Genomic DNA, 20,416 nt, shown 5'->3' on the forward strand with positions numbered 1-20,416 from the left:
CCAAAGTGATCTATCCAAAAACATAAATCTAGTTATACTCTCTTCTACTCCTAACTACTCCTGACGTGATTCCTCACTACTTTTTTGGGTGGTGGGAGGGTGGCAAAAATCTCTCACTGTCCTACCCAGCCTGTCTCTTCCTCATACACTGACCTTTCAGTTCATGGACTTCACCCTGTTCACTGCCAGTCTTTTCATATGCTGTGCATGTTGCTTGTGTCCTCGACATGTACCCAAATAAACCCTGCTTGTCTCTTCTCAGAACACTTTCTTGTGCCACCTACTCCACATTTAGTACTGGGGCTATTTTACACGTCTCGTTCCACCACTAGACGAAAAGCTCCATGAGAACAGGACTATGACTGGTTTCTCTCACCACTCATCCAGGTGCTTGGCAGACATTAAAATATCATGAATTAATGAATGAGTGAAAGTTCATATATATTATAACTAATTTACACTCATTTCATCATGCATTTTATATCGTTATTGAGAGCCTTACAAACCTAGCAAATAAAGTTTCCGATTAATTTTATAAAATTCTGCTAGAACTCAAGTATGTGTAATCCTAGAAAAAAATTTTTTTTCAAATAAAACTAATTCTTTTTAGTACCAGAGCACTGACCTTGTACCGTCCTTAGGAAATAAAATAAGAAACCTTGTTCACATTGATAGCAATACTCTTGGATGCCTTCCCAATATCCATTCTCTACTTCATCCTGCTCTCCTCATTTTGTTTAAGGGTTCACACTTACCCCTTTTGATACAAGGAAGGCTACAATTATCTTGATTGATCTAAGTTAATTATGGCGGTCCTATGTCCCTTGTCAGTTTCGGGGTGGACACATAATCTAATCTGGCCAATGAGACATGAGAAGGGCCTTCTAGGAAAGGCTTCTTCAGTCACAGGACAAAGATTTTCCTCTGGACAAAGTTGTACTTGGCTGTGCAGCAGCCATCCTGAACCAACATATAAAAGAGCATAAAATCCAGAAAATTATAGTGAACATAACTGGAATCCTGTCAGACTATGCTTGGAACTGCCCTGTCTTTGGATTTCTTGCTTCCTTTTAGCTTAAGCATGTTTAAATCAGGATTTTTCAGTTATTTGCAGCTAAAGTCATCCTAATGAATAGAAAGAAAAAATGTTTTTGGCTCAGGTTCCTCAAATGAGAAACAATGCTTCAGTTAACTCAATGAGTATTTGTATTTTACAACAGTATTCACGATTTAAACGTAACAAGCAAACCATTTAATTAAGAAGCCAGAGAAGAATTTTAAAAGAAATTCAGCAAGCTGAAAACTGAAAATGAATGGATAATTATGAAATTAATTCATTGGATTACTAAAAATATTTCACCTTTGGCAATTCATTGTACTTGTTCAGTAGAAGAGAACTACAATCTATCATGAATACTTTCAGAAAGGGAATCTGTTTTTACAGACTTTTTTCCTGCTAACTGAAAGACTGTCAAATACATTATAAATTTTCAAAGAATTAAAATATAATGAAATATACATGGCATAACTCTCTGCTAACACCAACATTTTATAATGACTTATAATAAAAATTGTGATCATTATTTTAACCTGAAGATGCCAGGATATTGGGCTAAACTTGTACCCATCTTATTAAGTAGCTTAAATTTATTTTTCTGAATAAATCCTGGAGATAAATTTACTGGGCTGTTATTTGTCTTATTCTCATAAAAGTGGTGACAGAATGCACGTCAAATCTAGTTATTTGCCCTTACTAGTAATGAACATGACTATGATTTATAAAAGCAATTTTTTCTTGTGAATTTGATATATAGGTATTTTGGCATTTTATTATTAAAATGTGAATGAGAAGTAGATAACCAGAGATGTTCTAAATAATCTATTAATACATACTTCTTGGATATTTTATCCTTAACTGATCTCTTATTAAGAATAAATAGCACAGATTACTTTTACATTTTTATAATTCTAATCATATGGTTATTTTTGTTTGTTTTTAAATATATTTTTATGTATAATTTACATGAAATAAACTTTATCTATTTTAAGTGTACAGTTCAATGTAAAATATGTAGAAAAATGTGTCTGTGTACCTACCACCACACTCAAGGTATAGATTATTTCCATTATTCTCTAAAATTCCCCATGCTCTTTCCCAATCACTATTCAGTACCCCTCGCCCCAGGCAACAACTGATTGCTTTCTGTCAGTAGATAATAGTTTTGTCTGTCCTACAGTTTCATACAAATGGAATCATATAGCATGCACTATTTTATATCTCTCTTCTTCCATTTATCACAATATACCAGGGGTGCCAAAAAAATGTATACACATTTTAAGAGATATTATCTATGCTCAAGCAGTAGTTCACCTTAATCAGAAGTCTCTGGATGCTGATGGTGACCATTTTGAGCACCTCTTGTCAATTGCAGAAGTGTAACTTTTATTCATCTTTTGTTATCGGCATATACTGAGTATTACAATTAATACAGTTTTTTCCTTTATTAAAATGTATATACATTTTTGTGGCACCCTCTGTATATTTGTTCTTCTTACTGCTGAACAGTATTCTTTGGTACAAATATATCAGTTTATTTATCCATTCACTTGTTGATGGACTTTTTGGGGGTTATTATGACTAAAGCTACTGAACGTTCATCTAGAAGTTTTTGTGTTGACATGTGTTATTTCTCTTGGGTAAATACAGCAGGTCCCCAAATAACATCATTTTGGTCAATGTTGTTTCATTATAACGTTAATGAGATGCCATAGGAACTAAAGTCTTATTTATATCAATTAGCCTATGGTAAAATTGGTTTCACCATATATCATTTCTCTTGAAGTCCCAGAATCTATCGACACAAAGTGAGGACTTACCTGCACATAGAAAGGGGTTGCTAGAATGTGTGGTAAGTGTATGTTTCCTTATAAGAAATTGACAAACTTGTTTGCAAAGTGGCTGCATCATTTTGCATTCTCACTAGCTGAATTTGGGATTTCAAATAGTTCCAGATTTTCACCAATATTTAGTATTGTCACTTTTTAATTTTAGCCATTCTAATGTATGTGTAGTGGTAGCTCAGTGTGGATTTAATTTGCATTTCTTTGATGATTAATAATGTTGAGCATCTTTTTATGTGCTTATGGTCAATTTCTATGTCTTTTTTAGTAAAATGTCTGTTCAAATCTTTTGACTTTTCTTACTGAGTTTTTTATACATTCTGAATGCAAATTTTTCATCACTTGTGCATTTTCTGAATATTTACTCCCAGTCTGGCTAAATTTTTCATTTTATTAATATATCTTTTAAAGAGCAAACTTTTTTTTTTTAATTTGGATAAGGTACATTTAATTTTGTTTGTGTTTTTAGTTCATACTTTTTAGTCCTAAGAAATCTTTGCCTACCCAAAGGATGTAAAGATTTTCTCCAAAAACTACTACTTTTATTTTGTGTGTGTGTGTGCGTGTGTGTGTGAGTGTGTGTATGTGTGTGTTTTGTTTTGTTTTGTTTTTTACTAAGTTCATACTTCTTAGTCCTAAGAAATCTTTGCCTACCCAAAGGGTGCAAAGATTTTCTCCAAGAACTACTATAGTTTTACTTTTTTACAAATTAGATCTATAATCAATTTTAAGTTTTGTGGTGGTATGAGATAGGGATCAAAGTAATTTCTTACCGTCCAGATATCCAATTTTCAGCAATATTTGTCAAAAAGACTATCTTTTACCCCATTGAATTATCAGAAATAATTTGCCCATATATGTGTGGGTCTGTTTTGGAACTGTCTATTGTCTTCACGTGAATTCTTATGCCAATATTGTCCTTTCTTGATTACATTAGCTTTATAACAAATGTTGGAATCAGGTAGTACAGTTCCTCCAAATTTGGCTAATTCTAATTCTGTTGCATTTCCTAAGGTTCCATTGAGCTTTGTGGCTCTGTGGGTTGATATTTTTCATGACCTCAGAAAAAATATTGGCCATTTCTGCAAATATATTCATGCTCTCCCAGTCTCACTAGGGCTCCAGTTATACATATATTAGACTGCTTGATATTAACCCCACAAGTTACTGACACTTGGTGCTTTTTTCAGCCTTTTCCTTTTTCTTCTGTATACTTTAATATACCATTTCTGCTATATAATTCTATAACCTATCCAGTGATTTTTTTCATTTAAGATATTGTATTTTTCACATCTGGAACTTCCATTGGTTCTATTTTTAGTTTCCATTTCTCTTCACATTATATTCATGATTTTCTTCAATTCATTTAACATATTTATAATAGCTTTTGAAATGTCCTTTACTGTTAACTCTATTTAGGCATCTGTTTCTATGCATTGGCTTTTCTCCTAGATAATGATTACCTCTTCCAGGATCTTCATGAAATCCTCACATGTTCAACAAAACCCCTCCCCTCTGACTAATCAAAACACAAATGTCTCCTTACCCTGTGCATATTCTCATAGTTTTCTTTTTTACACCTCCATCAGTTGTTCTTTCACTGGTAGTTGTTTGTGCTAGGCCATGTGGAATACACATTATGCATGAACAACTTAATAGTTAGCCAAAGACACAAAGAGACCCTTAGGCAAATTTGGGGAACTATTCTTCAAATAGCTCCCTCATTTTTGGCATTTTATGGCAAACTCCAGCTATTGTAGTGTCCCAGAACTTTGATGTCATTCTCTTCAGCTTGTGTAGACCGTGTAGACCACTGTGTTTTTCTTGGAGCCTCCCTATACCAAGTCCAAAAATTGTCTCCAGGTAAAAGACGGGGTAAATTGTAGGACTAATTTCAACTTTTCCTATTCTCTCAGGTATTATGGTCTGGTGCTTCTGGTTGCTTAATATCTAAAAACAGTTGTCTCATATATTTTGTCCAGGTTTCAATCGTTTAAAATGGAATGACTGATACTAGTTATTCTGACTGTAAAGAGATGCCTTGTATTTTTTTAATGGTTATATTAACTCATTTTTAAGTGAGGACACATTAGAAATTAAGATGTATGAAAAAGTATATTTGGGGCAGTCTCAAATAATGAAAAAAATATATTGTTTTTGAAGTCAGAAAATGGGTTCTAGTCCTAGCTATTCCAGTTCACCCACTTTGGATATGGCAGTTAGCTTCTCTAAGCCTTAGTTTTCTGAGTTGCTTGATTAGATGATTTCATAGACTGTGATTCTAATCTCCAGAGGTTAAAGTTCATCAAAGATACTTTAATGGGAAGGTATGTATGGAAACTAATTTAGTAAACCCTTCAATTTAGCTGGTATTGTTATATGTTCTTAACAATTAGATGTATTAAAATATATAAGTATAAAAACTGTAAGACAATTTTAATAAAAAACAAAAACAAATTTTGCCTTTTTAGATTTAATACCAAGTTTATGCCTTAACTGTTTAGGGGAGTTAAAAGGCATAATGTTAAGGACTATCTTTAACTACCTTCAGTAAAGTAAATCTTTAGACTGAACATTCTCATTTGTTTTTATTTCAGTTCAGGAAATCCACATTATTTTTCCTTAAGATTTCATTGAAGAAAAAATAAATTCTGACTACTGAAAAATTACTTATAATATTCTAAACTAACCCAATTGCATAATTTTATAATTCACATTAAATTGGCTATCCATGGCCTCTTGAGAATAAACCATATGATCAAAGTCTATATTTTTTTAAAAATCTGCTTTCATATTTTTTAATCTATCAATCCCTGATATGAACAGTAGGCTAATTTTTTAAAATAATGATAGTATCAATGGGCTTTTCCTCAATCATCATATAAAGCTCTTTAAAGAACTTCCGACATACTAATTATGCGTGACCTCCCCTGTCGGAATCCATGTTGCGCATCTTTAATCAAATTTTGTTACTCCAGTTGCTCCCTTTTGAATCTTTTAAAATGTTCTCTAAATTCTTTTACCCCTACTAATGGGAAAATCTCTGTTGTTATAGTTACTGATTTGTGTGTGATCATTCCACGATCATGATATTATGTGGTATGTTTTTTCAATTGAATTGGGACTTCCTTAAACTTGAAAATTTCCTTGAAGTTTTTTTGTTTGTTTAGATTTATTGAGTTGTTTTTTAAATTAACAAACAGTAAACATCATACAAGCCTAGATTTTCCTCTGGTTTAAAGGTTATCTGAAAAAGTTTATTATTTATTTATACCTTGACAGTCATACATTTGAGGAATTCCCTCAATACTTACGCGGTTTTTCAGTAATAGCAGGGAAGTTATTAAAATGAAATATGTTTACATACAATATTAAGGGAATATTTATTTTTCCTAAGTCAGAGTTGCTACTCCCGTCCTGATAATTTGTAGACTTTTTCCTCTTCCTGATTTCTGAACTCCCTGCACTAGTTCTAATCTACAAACCAGTGATCTAATTTCTTATAATCTGTTTTCTCTGTCACACAGCTTATTTTCTTTCTCTTAAAACCACATAAGAAGTAAAGGAGAACAAACAAGAAGTCTATGAAGATTCCCATGAATTAGTAAGTTTGAAGTTTTCAGAACACCCAAAACAAGAGTTCTCAAACTTTAGCAGGATGAGGTCTGGAGATGTTTATTGAAATTCAAATTCCCAGGCCTCACACTCAGGAGATTCTTAATCCAATAGGCTTGGAGTGGGGCCACATAACCCACAAGATACTAATGCAAGTGTCCTGTGGACCTTACTTTGAGAAACAATGCAGACCCTTGGCCTGCAATAAGTATATGATGCCTGCAGGTGACAAAAGGGAGTATTGTGTTCTCATTCAAGTAGCTTGAAACTATGTTTTCTGAAGTGGGGTGTACGTACCCCAAGACACTGAGCAAAACAACCCAATGAAGTAGGAAGAAGATATTAGAATTATCTTTTTATCTTAAAAAATCCTCTTTATCAAAGTGAAATAAATGGTTGACATTTGGCATTTGAGGGGGAGAGAGAGAGAGAGAGAGAGAGAGAGAGAGAGAGAGAGAGAGAGAGAGAGAGAGAGAGAGAATAAATCAGAAAGGAGACACCAGTAACAAAAATTCTGGAAGCCAGAGGAAAGATAATTAAGTGGTAAACATTTAACAGACCAGACCTGTTGAAACTTAAGCAAGCAGATATAAACTTGCTTTGGTTTTCAGAGCCCCCAGAAAGGCTCACAAATTTGAGCCATCAGTTAGTTACCTCTAAATAATGGGGCTGAAAACAAGTTGAATATTTTAATAAAAAGCAGTTAAACCACAGAACCCTTCTCCAACACCAAGCATTCAAGGAAACTACACTTTTGCTATCATAAAGAAAGACAGATTTGTTCTCTGGAGAGGCTAAACCAGAACTCTGGAATCGGAGGCGCCAAGCAGATGTGAAAGTGAGGAAGTATATCTTACTGAAAAGAGGGGAATTGAATGAAAATCTAAATACTGTAAGTACTTTAGCCTCCTTTTCCGCTTGGCTACTAACTCTCCAATTGGCAGATTCTATCTGCTGAAACTGATCAGCCCCAAAGAAAAGATCTAAAGAGGGGGACAATTAGCGCCCCCACCAGCTCCCATGGAAGCCAGCTCTCAATAAGACACACCTGTGCTCAAGAACTTTTCAATCAGCTTTTAGCTCTTCACTTTTAAATAGGATTAACTCATCACTATGAAAAGCCAGTAACAGGAAAGACCAAAACCAAATAAACAACCAAGTACTTAGAGAAACAGAGAGACCCCAGCAAGCAGAAGTGAAAAATTAATTGGATTGAAGGTAAAGATAAGGAAATCTCCCAGATAAGAAAATTAGAAGTTCAGTTCAGCAGATCCAAGGTATCAAAGTGGGAGTTCCATGAAATTAGAACAGAAAAAGAAGAATTGTCGAAGAAATAATTGGACGAAATTTCTCATAAGAGAAGTAGGAGACTTTGCTGACTGAAAAGACAACCTGAGTATCTAGAACATCTTGGAAAAACTTTTGAACTCCAGGAACAAAGAGATGATTCTATATGTTTTCAGAAAGGGAAAATGAAGAGCAGATCACCTGCAAAAGGTGAGGAATCAGAATGGTACCAGACTTCTCAACAGCAACACTGGAAGCAAGAAGCAATGGACGATGTCTTTAATATTTAGAGGAAAGAAACATTTTGCAAAATCTTAAAAAATCTCCCATGTTCTTTTTCTCACAAAGCCACTGGAATATACGTGCACAATAGAATAAATGAAGATAGAGGAAGACTAAGGAACTAAGAGAAAAGGATCCAATAGAGGAGAGAGAGAAAGATAACGCCAGTTTGATAGTGAAGGGAGATCCCAGGACAGAGGTCATAGGAACAAGTTGAATCTTTTTATAAATTAGAGCAAGTTCGAATTGGAACGAGAGGACAGGGGTCTTTTTCATTTTTTCACTCATTTCATTATGTTTCTCAGTATTTTCTTCACCATTGAAATCACATGTCATTTGTGATAGTACAGAGAAAACCAAGCAAAAACCAAATAAATATTATTAACTGCTGAGAAGAAAAATAAAGATTTCTCATAAAAGAGATGGTGTCCTGGATAATATAAAAATCCCCACGGTTTAATACCATGTCTCTGACAATGACTCTAAGAGATAATTGAGTGAAAATAAAATTTATCCACCACAATGCTAACTTTAAAAAGTTATTGTTTCTAGGGCAGACATTTTCATTTTCTATTTACTTTATATCTGTGCCCACAAATTTTCCTCAATACCTTCTTCAACCCATGGATATACGTGTTTATTCTGTACCCCACAGTGGCAGGTGTTATGGTGACTACTAAAACCAAACTGAGTAATTCTAAAACCATCTGATTCAAGTTTCAAAGGAATGGCCCATAGTTCTGGTATGCCAGAGTTTAGTAAAGAATTATATCACTTTGGCCATCGTTTCAAACTTCTTAATTACTTAACCTCCCAAAATAAATGGATTTCTTTTTGATTTTGCACTTATGATTGAAATACAGTCATTTCCCTTTGGCTCCGTTCTGAGTTCAGAGAGGACTTTTATGCTTTAATTACCTTATTTTACCAACCATCTTCAATAATTCTCCCCTTATCCCACTGCAATAACCCTCACCATATTACAGTCCTTTACACTCTACTTCAGATTTGTATTACTTAGCAACATAAAATTTTTAAGTAGTCTAAATTACTGTTTTAAATTTTATCTAAAATAGCTATTAGAGGGAGAATTTGAGATCTTGCTCCCCAACATATACCGTAAGTTCAGCTCAAATAAACTCTTATAAAAATTCTCTAAAAACAAAAATAGGTATTTGTCTCAACATTCCTAATGTGTTATCATAAAAGAGAAAATAATTTGTGTTTCTCCTATGAATATGCCACCTTTTTATTCCTATCACTGATTTGGTATTAAATCTATAAGTAGGGCATTATCCTGCGATTATCAACAAAGCTTTCAAAATTTAAATTTTTATTTACAAAATAATTAGCTAGGGGGGAGGCCGGTTAGCTCAGTTGGTTACAGCTCAGTGCTCTTAACAAGGTTACGGGTTCGATCCCCACATGGGCCACTGTGAGCTGCACCCTCCACAACTAGATTGAAACAACAACTTGACTTGGAGTTGATGGGTCCTTGAAAAACACACTTAAAATAAGTAAACGCTTAAAATAATAATAATTAGCTAGCCCTATTTTTCTCCTCCAAAAGGTTCTATTGACACCCAAGACCAATATTATGTTGCCTCCTCTCCTTTAATTCATTTTTAAAAGTGATAATTAGAAAAATATTTACAATCACAGTTATTACTGAACCATATCCTGAGTTTTATAAATTGTAAAAATTCTTTAACTTCTACAAAATGCAAGAAGAAAAAAAAAGCTAAAGAATTCCTTGATCCAGTTTTAAATAAATTGCTCTCTATAGTCAAAAGGCAAACTAGCAGTGACATTTTTATTTACACTCAACCTTTCATCTAAGAACATGTAATCTGTAAGAGTGACTATTACCCCAATTTTACCACCAAGGCATAGAATTAGAGCCTGAACTGAAGTGAACTCGAGAGGTTATCTAATCTAGCTTCTATCTCCAAAAATGACTGCATTTTAACAATCCAAGAGATATGTCCATCTTCTCTATTTTTCAAAATCTCCAGGAAGATGTTATAACTTGCCTTAGCAATTCACTCTGGTGTGTATATTATCCCTTGCTTTACTCATAATCCAAATCTGCAGATAAGAAGGAAATAAAACCTGGTTTGCCAGCTTCTCAGTAAATGTGCTTATCCAGCTGTGGTTATAAAACAACCACAAAAATAAGTAGATGAGGAAAAAGGACATTTTGATAAAAATTTCCAATACCTAGTGCGTTAGTTACCTGTTTCAGGCAATAATTATTTTGAAAATAATCTGGTATAACAAAATGATTTACACCTGTCTTGATTTCTTAATAAATATTTCCCTTTAGTAAAAAAAAAAAAAATTCTACTAGATATGTATTTATAAGTCCTAAAGATAAGAATGGCAAATATTTATTGGGAATTTTCTGGGTGCGAGGCATTATACTCCATGCGTAATATGACACTGAATCTCACATCAATTCTATGAGGTAGACACTATTGTTATCCCCATTTTTTTTTATTTTTTTTTTTAGGGGAACAGGACTTTATTGGGGAACAATGGTCAAATTGTTGTCCTTTCAATCTTAGTTGTGGAGGGTTCTGTTCAGCTTCAAGTTGTTGTTCTTTCAGTCTTAGTTGTGGAGGGCGCAGCTCAGCTCCAGGTCCAGTTGCCGTTGCTAATTGCAGGGGGCACAGCCCACCATCCCTTGCGGGAGTCGAACCGGCAACCTTGTGGTTGAGAGGACAAGCTCCAACCAACTGAGCCATCTGGGAGCTCAGCGGCAGCTCAGCTCAAGGTGCCGTGTTCAATCTTAGTTGCAGGGGGCAGAGCCCACCATCCCTTGCGGGACTCGAGGAATTGAACTGTCAACCTTGTGATTGAGAGCCCACTGGCCCATGTGGGAATCGAACCGGCAGCCTTCGGAGTTAGGAGCACGGAGCTCTAACCGCCTGAGCCACCGGGCCAGCCCCTGTTATCCCCATTTTTTAGATGAATAAATCGAGGGTCAGAGAAGGTAAGTTGTCTAAGGTCTCATAGATAGTGAATGATGATGTCGGAATTAAAACTTAGACAGTTTAGTTATGTTTTATTCTCTAATATTTATTTAATAAATGTCAGTTATTATCATTATTACTGTTATTATCAGGCTGCTTTAAGACTGGTTAAAAAAAACCTTATTTGTAAAAAAAGGTTTTTTTTCAAATTCCCATTAGTTCCTCCAAATTTTTTAATATAAAAGATGATCTGGAAGGGATAGCACCTTTTAAAAAAACTTGTACTTATATATCAAGTAATACTTTACTATTTGTTTTTTAAAGTTTGCTGGATTGTTACACGATTTTTCTTAAGCCTATTAGATTTGCTTTAAAACATGTACGTGGATGCTTCAAACTGAATCTCAGTTATTTCAGACTTATTCTTTTGAGAAAGAGTGGTGCTTCTAGGTTTTATTACTATTCTAAGTCAAAAAGTGGAGATTTGAGTTTTGAAGCTAGGTTAGATTGGCTTCGATCTAAATATCTTATAAAATATTGTAACCAACTAGAATGTTTTCCCAAACGTAAACCTAACTTTTAGCAGGTGAATGGCCAACTACGTTAGCCAAATAATTTCCTGAAATACTGTTGCTTTACTACAGTATTTTATGCTGTTAGCACAATAAGCATACTTCTAAACAGATGAACTTTTGTATTCTATATAAAGCTGTATTAATATTTCAATTTATTAAATGACATTGATATTGAGAAGGAAAAAAACACATTTGAAAAGCCATAAAAACTTTGAAATTTGATTTATACTTCAATATTGAAGACAAAAGTACCTTTTTCATTGTTTCCTTTCCCACTGCAATTTCGTGCCCATCTTGCCCCACGCCATTCTTAAAGAACAGAATTCGGACTGAAGCCTTCTCAGTAAGTTTCTTCATTCGAATCGAAAGAGCAGGCTTAGTTTTCTGTCTCTGAACATCAGTAGGAAGCATCAGCCCATTCATTGTCCAAGTTACTTTCTTCATTAACAACAGATGGTCTGGAAGAGAATTTTTTTTTTAAGTCAAGTCAATATTTGGCTTCAAAATTAAAAATGGACACATCATGCTTCCCCTCCCCCTGTTACCTATATCATATACACTGGCCAGTCTCCATTTAGATGCTGGTTTTCTGAAATGCTACCACCAGCTTCCCACTAACCGTGACATAAGCTGTAGCAAGCTGTCTGCTCTGATAGCCTGCATAAATCATCATTTCTGAAGGGAACAGATGTTCAGGGTATGAAAGAGTAATACCACAATTTAGTCCTAATTAAAATTCACCTTAGCATGTCTCTATCACGGATCAGATGCCCTGGGCTGAAAGGGTCCATAGAAAGGGCCCAAGGTCCTCTGCCTATTATAAAACAACATGGCCCTTGAACTTTCATGTTCTTTAAGGTTGGGAAACCCCTTTTTTTCTCTCTTTAATATGATTTATTATCTGTGTTGCTTTAAAGATGATGACCTCCAAATAGTAACCTTATACATAATTCTTCTCCTGTGACGAGACTGAAGGTGGCTTCCAGGACATGATTGGTGAGAGAATCAAACTATTTCACTAAAAATGAAAACCAGTTTTGCATTAACAGTTTACTTTTACTTATACATCTTCAAAGATGTATGCCGGAATTTAAGTTTCAAAACTCCCACTAATATTACTGGGAGTGACACTAAATTACTATGTATGACTTTGAAAATATAAGGATAAGAATAGAAGTGTACTATATTGAATACTAAGTTGCTGTCAGGATTCCTTTCATTTTAAGAGGCTTCACGTCGTAAATAAATAATTTGCACCTGAGTTATTTATTTGTGCACTCAATCAATTTTATATTATATTTCCTTTTCACATAAATACAAAATTATGATCCCTCCCTCATCTGTTCTTTACTTGTCCTAATGAGAGAACTAAAATTGTATTTGTATACCACTGAAAATAGCTGCATGTGTGTGCCCAAATTTTCAAATAACTCCTCTATGAGAACTTACCTTGAAAGCAGCACAGCCTCTTTGGCTTCGAAATGTTACTTTACATCAAATCTATTACTACTGATATGAAACATGAGCCAGTGGCTGTAACTAATCTTCAAGCCCCAGAATGGCTACATTAAATGTTCAAAAAACCAAAAATACTTGTCTTTTGCTATCTCAATCTCTCTCTTCATCTCTCTTCCTCTCTTATTCACAATCTCTCTCTCTCTCTCTCTCTATCTCTATCTCTATCTCTATCTCTCTCTCACACACACACACTCACACATGCATACACACAGGCAGAAATATGAGCAAAACTTGCAGGATAAATTAAACTAGACTACAGATATGCTTATTAAGCCTTCAAGAAGATGAAAAGTATTTTTACAGATATTAGTTACTGTATTTTGTCATTTTGTAATCTAAAATTGATAGGAATTAGAGTCAGAAATACAAGCTAGAAGTTAATGAGTTCATAAACGCCCAAAAGAAGTGAAAACAAGTAGTCAAATAGATACATGTACATACGTTTATAACAGCATTATTCACAACAGCCAAAAGGTGTAAACCAAATACTCAGCAATGGATGAACGGATAAACAAACTCTCATGTATACATACAATGGAATATTATTATTCAGCAACAAAAAGACTGATACATGTTACAATGTGGATGAACTTCAAAACACACTAAATGGAAGAAGCCAGACTTAAAAGGTGACATATAATTCCTTTTATATAAAATATCTAGAATAGGTAATTCATAGAAACAAAATGCAGACTGATGGTTGTCAGGGGCTGGATGGAGGGGAGAATGGGAAGAAATTAAATAGGTAAGAAGTTTAGTGCTGGAATGATGGAAATATTTTGGAATTAGGTCGAGTTGGTGCTTGTATAACATTGTGAATGTACTAAATACCATTGAATTGTTTAAATTAAAATGACTAATTTTATGCTATGGGTATTTCATCATAATAAATAAATAAAAGAGGAAAAGGAGGAGGAGGAGGGAAAAGACAAATGGTTAGTATCTCTCTAAAAATAAAAAAAGAAAACATCTCTCAGTTGGGGAGAAAAGCTAATAAATTCTTATAGATAGGAGTTACCACCAACCTGGATACCACCCTGCCCCAGATGCTTTGCATAATGGAAAGTTTATAAACCTTCAAACTAGGTGTGAATCTCTGCTCTCTTACTTAGTGCCCCTAGATGAGCTATTCCCTGCATCTCCAATTTCTCATCTACAAAGAAACTAGTGGGCTCCACTCCACCACCTGATGAGGATTAAATACTTTATATATTAAAGGACCTAACACACTGAACTTACTCCATAAATGTTGGCTTCTTCCCCCAGGTCCCTGAAATCCTATGCACATTGCGGAGCATTAGGGTATATTAATCATTACATCAGTCAGTGTCCAACAAGCAAAACAGAATCCACTCAGAGCATTTGAGCACAGGGGACAGACTGCAGGCAATGGGTTATGTAACTGATGGAAAAGACCAAGAAGCAACCAAAGGACAGTGAGGCAACCCCGAGAATTAGCAACGGCAAGAAATCAAGGCCGGAAGGAGGAGGTGTTACAGGTGTCCAGATTTAGAGAATCTTATCAATAAATGATTTTCCCTTTTGATTACTTCGAATGGGGCCAGGATTAGTGAGAGGCAAGTGAAGGGCCAGGAATGTAAAATCTAAGGATGCACACTCAGCGTAGTGCAAGTACACAACCCTCAGAGTGAGTGCCTCCAGATTTTGTACTTCACTTCCCCCCCCCCCCATAATCCCAGCCCTGGCTTTGACTATTTCTTCTATTAAATTCCATTAAAAATCATGCTTACTATTAGCCAGATGCTGTTTCATGTGATTTATAGCTATTGACTCACGTAGTCCTCTCAACAATTTTATGAGGTAGACGTTATAATGTCATTAGCCTCATTTATAGGTGAGGAAACTGAGGCACAGAGAAGTGAAACAACATGCCCAACATCTTGCAGCTGGTACGTGGTAACACTGAATTACGAATTTAGTTCTGGAAACTGGGCTTCTAATCACGACACTATTCTGTCTCTACCATAGATTTTCTGCCATTATCACAAATTCAATACTCGTATATCTAAATAAAACAAAATTTCACATCTTTCCACACAAGTTGATGCACCCTTCACATTTCTTATTTCTATCAATGTTTCTACTGCTCTCAAAGTTATGTGCTATCTCAGGGAGATCTTAAACCCTTATCTCCTATTACTTTCTCTTCAGCCAATTGCTTATTCATTCAATGATATTTAGCGGGTGTCCACTCATAAATATACCAAGATGACAGCTGTGAACAGGACAGAATAGCTTGTAGAGATCATAGCCTCTTGGGGTAAAACGGACAGTGAAAGGCCTCTCTGAAAAGGTGATATCTGAGTAGAGAGGCCTCCACGATGAGAAGTTAGTGATGAAAATCTGGGGGAAGGGCATTCCAGGTGGAGTGAAAATCAAGCACAAAGTCTCTGAGGCAAGAATGAGCTTGGCATGTTTCAGAAGGAAAAATAAAGTAAGTTTGGATAGAGAGAAAATGTATGTGGATAAAGTCAAAGAGGGAGGAAGGGGCCAGATTGTGCAGGCCAGCATAAAGGGTTTGGATTTTATTCTGGATGTGCTAGGAAGCTACTGGAAGGCTCTCAGCAGGGCGCTGTATGAAGAACAGACTACAGTGGAGCATAGAGGACACTGGCGGTGCCGCCACCTCCTGGATTCCTTTTACCAGGCTAGTGCACCCAAACTCCAGTTGCTATGAGTCCCAGGTGCTAACACCTCACAGATGCACCCTTTTCCTGAGAACTGCCCTTGGCTGAAAGGAACCAGCCACTCAGCCAGAAAATACCTGTAAGAAGATGATCTCATCCCTCCTACCTAGGAGTACAGCCCACAGCCAGTGACTGACTGGGGGACACAACGGCCAATCCCCTTGCCTCAAGAAGGGGCAACTCTTGGTGGTGTATTTCCTACTCCAGACTGGGGCTAGACCTCAGCTCAACACAGGGTTTGGTCATTCTTCTTCCTCTACTATATGCTGCTTCCCTATGCACCTTCCAGGTTTCACCTGAGAGTATTCCCACACCAAGTCCCTTGCACAAAGAACTGCATCTCAAGCTCTGCTTCCAGGGAACCTGACCCTAGACATAGTCAACGAAGGGAAACCTCTCAGCTCTTTTCTTCAAGCATCATTCCTTTCCATTCCCAGCTGGTCCCACTTGCCCATTTCTCTTTCCGCCTACTGTCATCTGTAAGAACTTCCAAATTGTATTTGATTCTCCTCCATTACACTGAATCCTTAAAGCACTTGCAGCCCATACCACTCATCAGTACATTCACTTATTCAATCATGTTCGAGAATCTATCACATGTCAGGCACTGTGCTAAGGAAAGAGCATACACTATCTGGAATTATTATGTAGATGTTTTATTAGACTATATCCTATTTCGGCTTCCATATTAGACCCTCAGAAGGTAGGAATCAAGCCAGCATTTATCACTTTGTTCCAAGGTATAAACAAGTTCACTACACGTGGGATAGCTACAAGATATGAACTCTTGCTGTGCATTTACATGTTCAACTGATAGCAATTTAATTTTTTCGTTTTTCCCAAAATACTAATTGTTCAAAGTAAACTTTATTGCTTGTTTTATCCTTACCATCTTTATTGCCTACTTCTCCCCAGTATGAACTTACATATGATTGCTCTACCACCCTGATGCTCATAGATGACCACAATGGCATAGAATTTCTTCAGGAAAAGACGACAACTTGACAAGGAGAATTTCTTGGCAAGTGAAGGTCTAGGAGTGGAGCAGACTGGCATGAGCTCAAAGTATATTTAAGACAAATTCTTACATATTCCTCAAAACTCCCTTTGGGCGTCATCTGTCCTAGTGAGCGCTTTCCAGTGTGGACACCCTCCTTTCTGCTCTTTGTGAAGACGTCTACCATGGCACTTAGCCCACGGTGCTATCCCTGTATGCACACTGGGCTTAACACGCAGTTCTCATCTGGTACATGGAGTCAGTACTCAGTAAGTGCCAAATGAATTAACAAAGCTAAATTTTGTTCCGATAAAACTTATTCCAATAAAAGGAATGTATTTCTAATTCCATTACCTGAGAACATCTAATGACACTTTACTGACTTCAAACATATGCAGTCTAAACTTAAAAAAGATCACATTTCTCAAGTTATAAATAGGTTTTCTGAAAGAATTTTGGGTGGACCTAGGAAAACCACACAATAAAGTAAATATTAAAACAAACTTGAAAATACTTATCATATATATTGTATATAGCTTTGGGAAAGGTACTCCTACTTTCCAGATCTTTGCTGATATTGATAAACATGGAAAGACTACTGGAAATATGTGAAACGCTTTATATAAAGATTTATATATAACCTGTAAAGCAGCCTAATAAAATAATACTAATGATGACTGAAATGTATTAATAATATACTAGTGGTTAAGAGCATAGGCTCGGAGGCCAAACTCTCTGGATAGGAATCTTAACTTCACCTCTTAATAGCTTTATAAACTTGGAAAATTGAGTCAATCTCATTTCCTTAGATTTCTTATCTGAGAAATGGAAGCAATAATAGCAATTCCTTATCTGTTGTATAGATGAAAGGAATTTCTACAAATAAAGCACTCATGTATAAATACGAAACACTAAATGTTGGTGATATTATTATATTCATAATTTTCATCAAGAACTTAGCATATAGAAAGCAGTATGTTAAGGGCTTTATATACACTAACCCATTTATTTTTACAACTGTAGGAATTAGGTAATATTGTCATCTCCATTTTATAGAATGGCTAAATGAGATCTGGAAGAATTAAGCAATTAGATCTGTATGACATCCATCATGTTACTCAGAGACAACACTCAGGCTGAATTATTCCAGAGCCTACTTTCTCAACCAGGACACCATCCCTCATGTGCCTAAAAAGTAATGAAAGAATCCCTCTAATTTAAAATGACTGTACGGTGCATGCTTCTTCATTCCACTTTCCCACATTCTAGCATAGTCCCACCTTAGCACCATCTAAAAAGAAGCTGCCCTTAGTGCCTATATTTTGGTCAAAATGTCCTTATGAAAACTGCTGTGACTCTGCTTACAAATCTTTGTGTCTATGGTCAATCAGAATAGTCTGATGCAGTAGAATAAGGTTTGTTAACCTTGGCAAGTATTGGCATTATGTTATTCTCTGTTGCAGGGCTGTCCTGTACACTGTGGAATATTTACCAGCATCCCTGGCCTCTACCCACTAGATGCCAGCAGCACTTTCCCAGTTGGAACAACCAAAAATGTCTCCACACATTGCCAAATATTCCCCAGGAGTCAAAATTGCCCTCAGTTGAGAATCATTGCAGTAAGGAGTTTGAGACCACCTCTTCTTTAGAAGTGCAGGGAGCTGAAATAAGCTATTGACACATACCATGCTTTTTTCTAACTCCAAACTCTGATCAAGCCTTTTTCCCTCCTTCTTTGTTAAGCTATTTCCCTCCCTTCTCAACTCAGTGCCACCTCTTCCAGGAAGCTTTCTTTGATCTATTCCTCTTCAGGCTTCACAGCTTCATCTTTGTGTCCCTCATTTTTTTGAACTTCTCCGCTTTTTTCTATGTGTGTCCCTGTTAGACTTTGAGCATTGCAAGGGCATAGGATGTGTTTTCATCTGTGTACCTCCACTATCTGGTACACTGTAAATGAGTGTGCTTGTTGGATGGTTAACAAAATAATAAAAGTTGATCATATATTTTCAATGTAAGTATTTGTTCCCTGCTGTATAGTCAGCACCTGAAATAGTGTCTGTCACATTGTAGATGCTCAATAAATATTTGTAGAGTATTTGTCAAACATGTCAGATAAGAACATGACAAGTATTTTATTAGTTAGATATTAGGTAATATTTTAATTAGGTAGATATTAATTTGACTTAGGTTTTCTCTGTATTTTGGGGAAAGATTAGATTTTTATACTCATGATTAATTAGCTTTTTCATTACCATTTCCCCCATTACATTTACTCAGTAAACAAGAATATGTATCATGGAGGACAGCTCAGAGTAGGAAAAAGCAAAAAGTCATAGGCTTACTGCATTACAATGCATTGGCTTCAGAACTGGAAAACCTTGGGGTTGAAAAACACTTTTAAACATTATTGACTCTCACCACCCATTTCATTTACTCAATAATTCATTTAACAAACATGCACTGAATACCTACCACATGTTCCCTACTGGAGACGCTATACAGAAAGGACCTCAAAGAGTTCTTGGTATTGGGGGAGCATAGAGTAGAGCACCTATGCTTGGGTGGCCAAGAAAGGCTCCCAGAAGAAGAACATGACAGAGGACTTGGATACACGAAGTGGACAAGAGAGCAAAATCCAGGAAGAGGAAGCAATGTAGGTGAAGGCCCAGAATCACGCAACATATGATAGACCCATGGGAGGATACTGAACACAGAGGTGGAGAAAGGAATGTGTGAAGCAGCCAGATCGGACACTGAGAAGTCCCATACCTCCCAAAGCAGGCCATTCCATCTTTCAGACAGGTGAGAACGTGGAAAATTTTCCTTTCATTATGGCAAAATCCACTTCCCTCTGAAACAAAGCTATTGGGATCAGAGGATAAGGGCAGCTCTAGAGCAGCATGTCTCAGTGTAGGCCATGGGCCTCCTATGTGAGAACCGGCTAGAGAACCAGGGAACCCTCATCTTTAGCAATAAATACCGGAAGATTCTGTGTACATCACAGCTCTTGGGACATAAGCCTTCACGTGACGAAATGTGGCTGAGGACCGATGGCCGGCGTAAGCACAATTACATCCAAAGGTGAGAAGAAAAACAGAATCCAATTCTTCCATGCCAGCACAGAGAACCTGAGGATGAAGACCTGAGTAGGTGTTAGCCTTGGTGAGGAACAGGGTTCATCTCAGAGGCTGGGAGTAGATGGAATGAGGGGTAATCAAATGATGAGGAGATGTAGCCTATGTGGGGCAGAGAGGTAAGCTGAGTATGAAAACAAGAAATTTAGTGCCATCTAAACACTTTGAACTTCTAGGAAAACATACTAGCCATAGCTAATAAATGCTTTCCACATCTCTTTCTTTCCTTAACCTTCTCATCTCAAAACCCTAGCATCATCCTCCCCACCCCCCATCAAGGGCTTAGGCTATCTTGTACCTTTGTAGGAATTGGAAAAAAGCCTCCCCACCCACCCCCCATGGTCGAATTAGAAAAGGGCAAATCCAACCCGGTCCCTCAGCTGTGTACAATGAGCAGTGCCCTTTCCAAAGGTCACAGGCTCTC

At 36.3% G+C, this 20,416-nt stretch overlaps 1 protein-coding gene across 1 annotated transcript in view; it reads right to left on the bottom strand.

The window, feature by feature from the left end:
• DCDC1 (doublecortin domain containing 1) overlaps window positions 1–20,416 on the bottom strand; it is a 382,580-nt gene that overhangs the window by 317,794 nt on the left and 44,370 nt on the right. The window contains exon 7 of the mRNA XM_088789501.1: window positions 11,888–12,093. Coding sequence (XP_088645627.1) covers window positions 11,888–12,093 — 206 coding nt within the window. The remainder of the gene's footprint in view (window positions 1–11,887; window positions 12,094–20,416) is intronic.

Source organism: Rhinolophus sinicus, chromosome 14, assembly GCF_057876585.1.
Source record: "Rhinolophus sinicus isolate RSI-liver-muscle chromosome 14, RSI-T2T, whole genome shotgun sequence".
NCBI classification, from domain to species: Eukaryota; Metazoa; Chordata; class Mammalia; order Chiroptera; family Rhinolophidae; genus Rhinolophus; species Rhinolophus sinicus.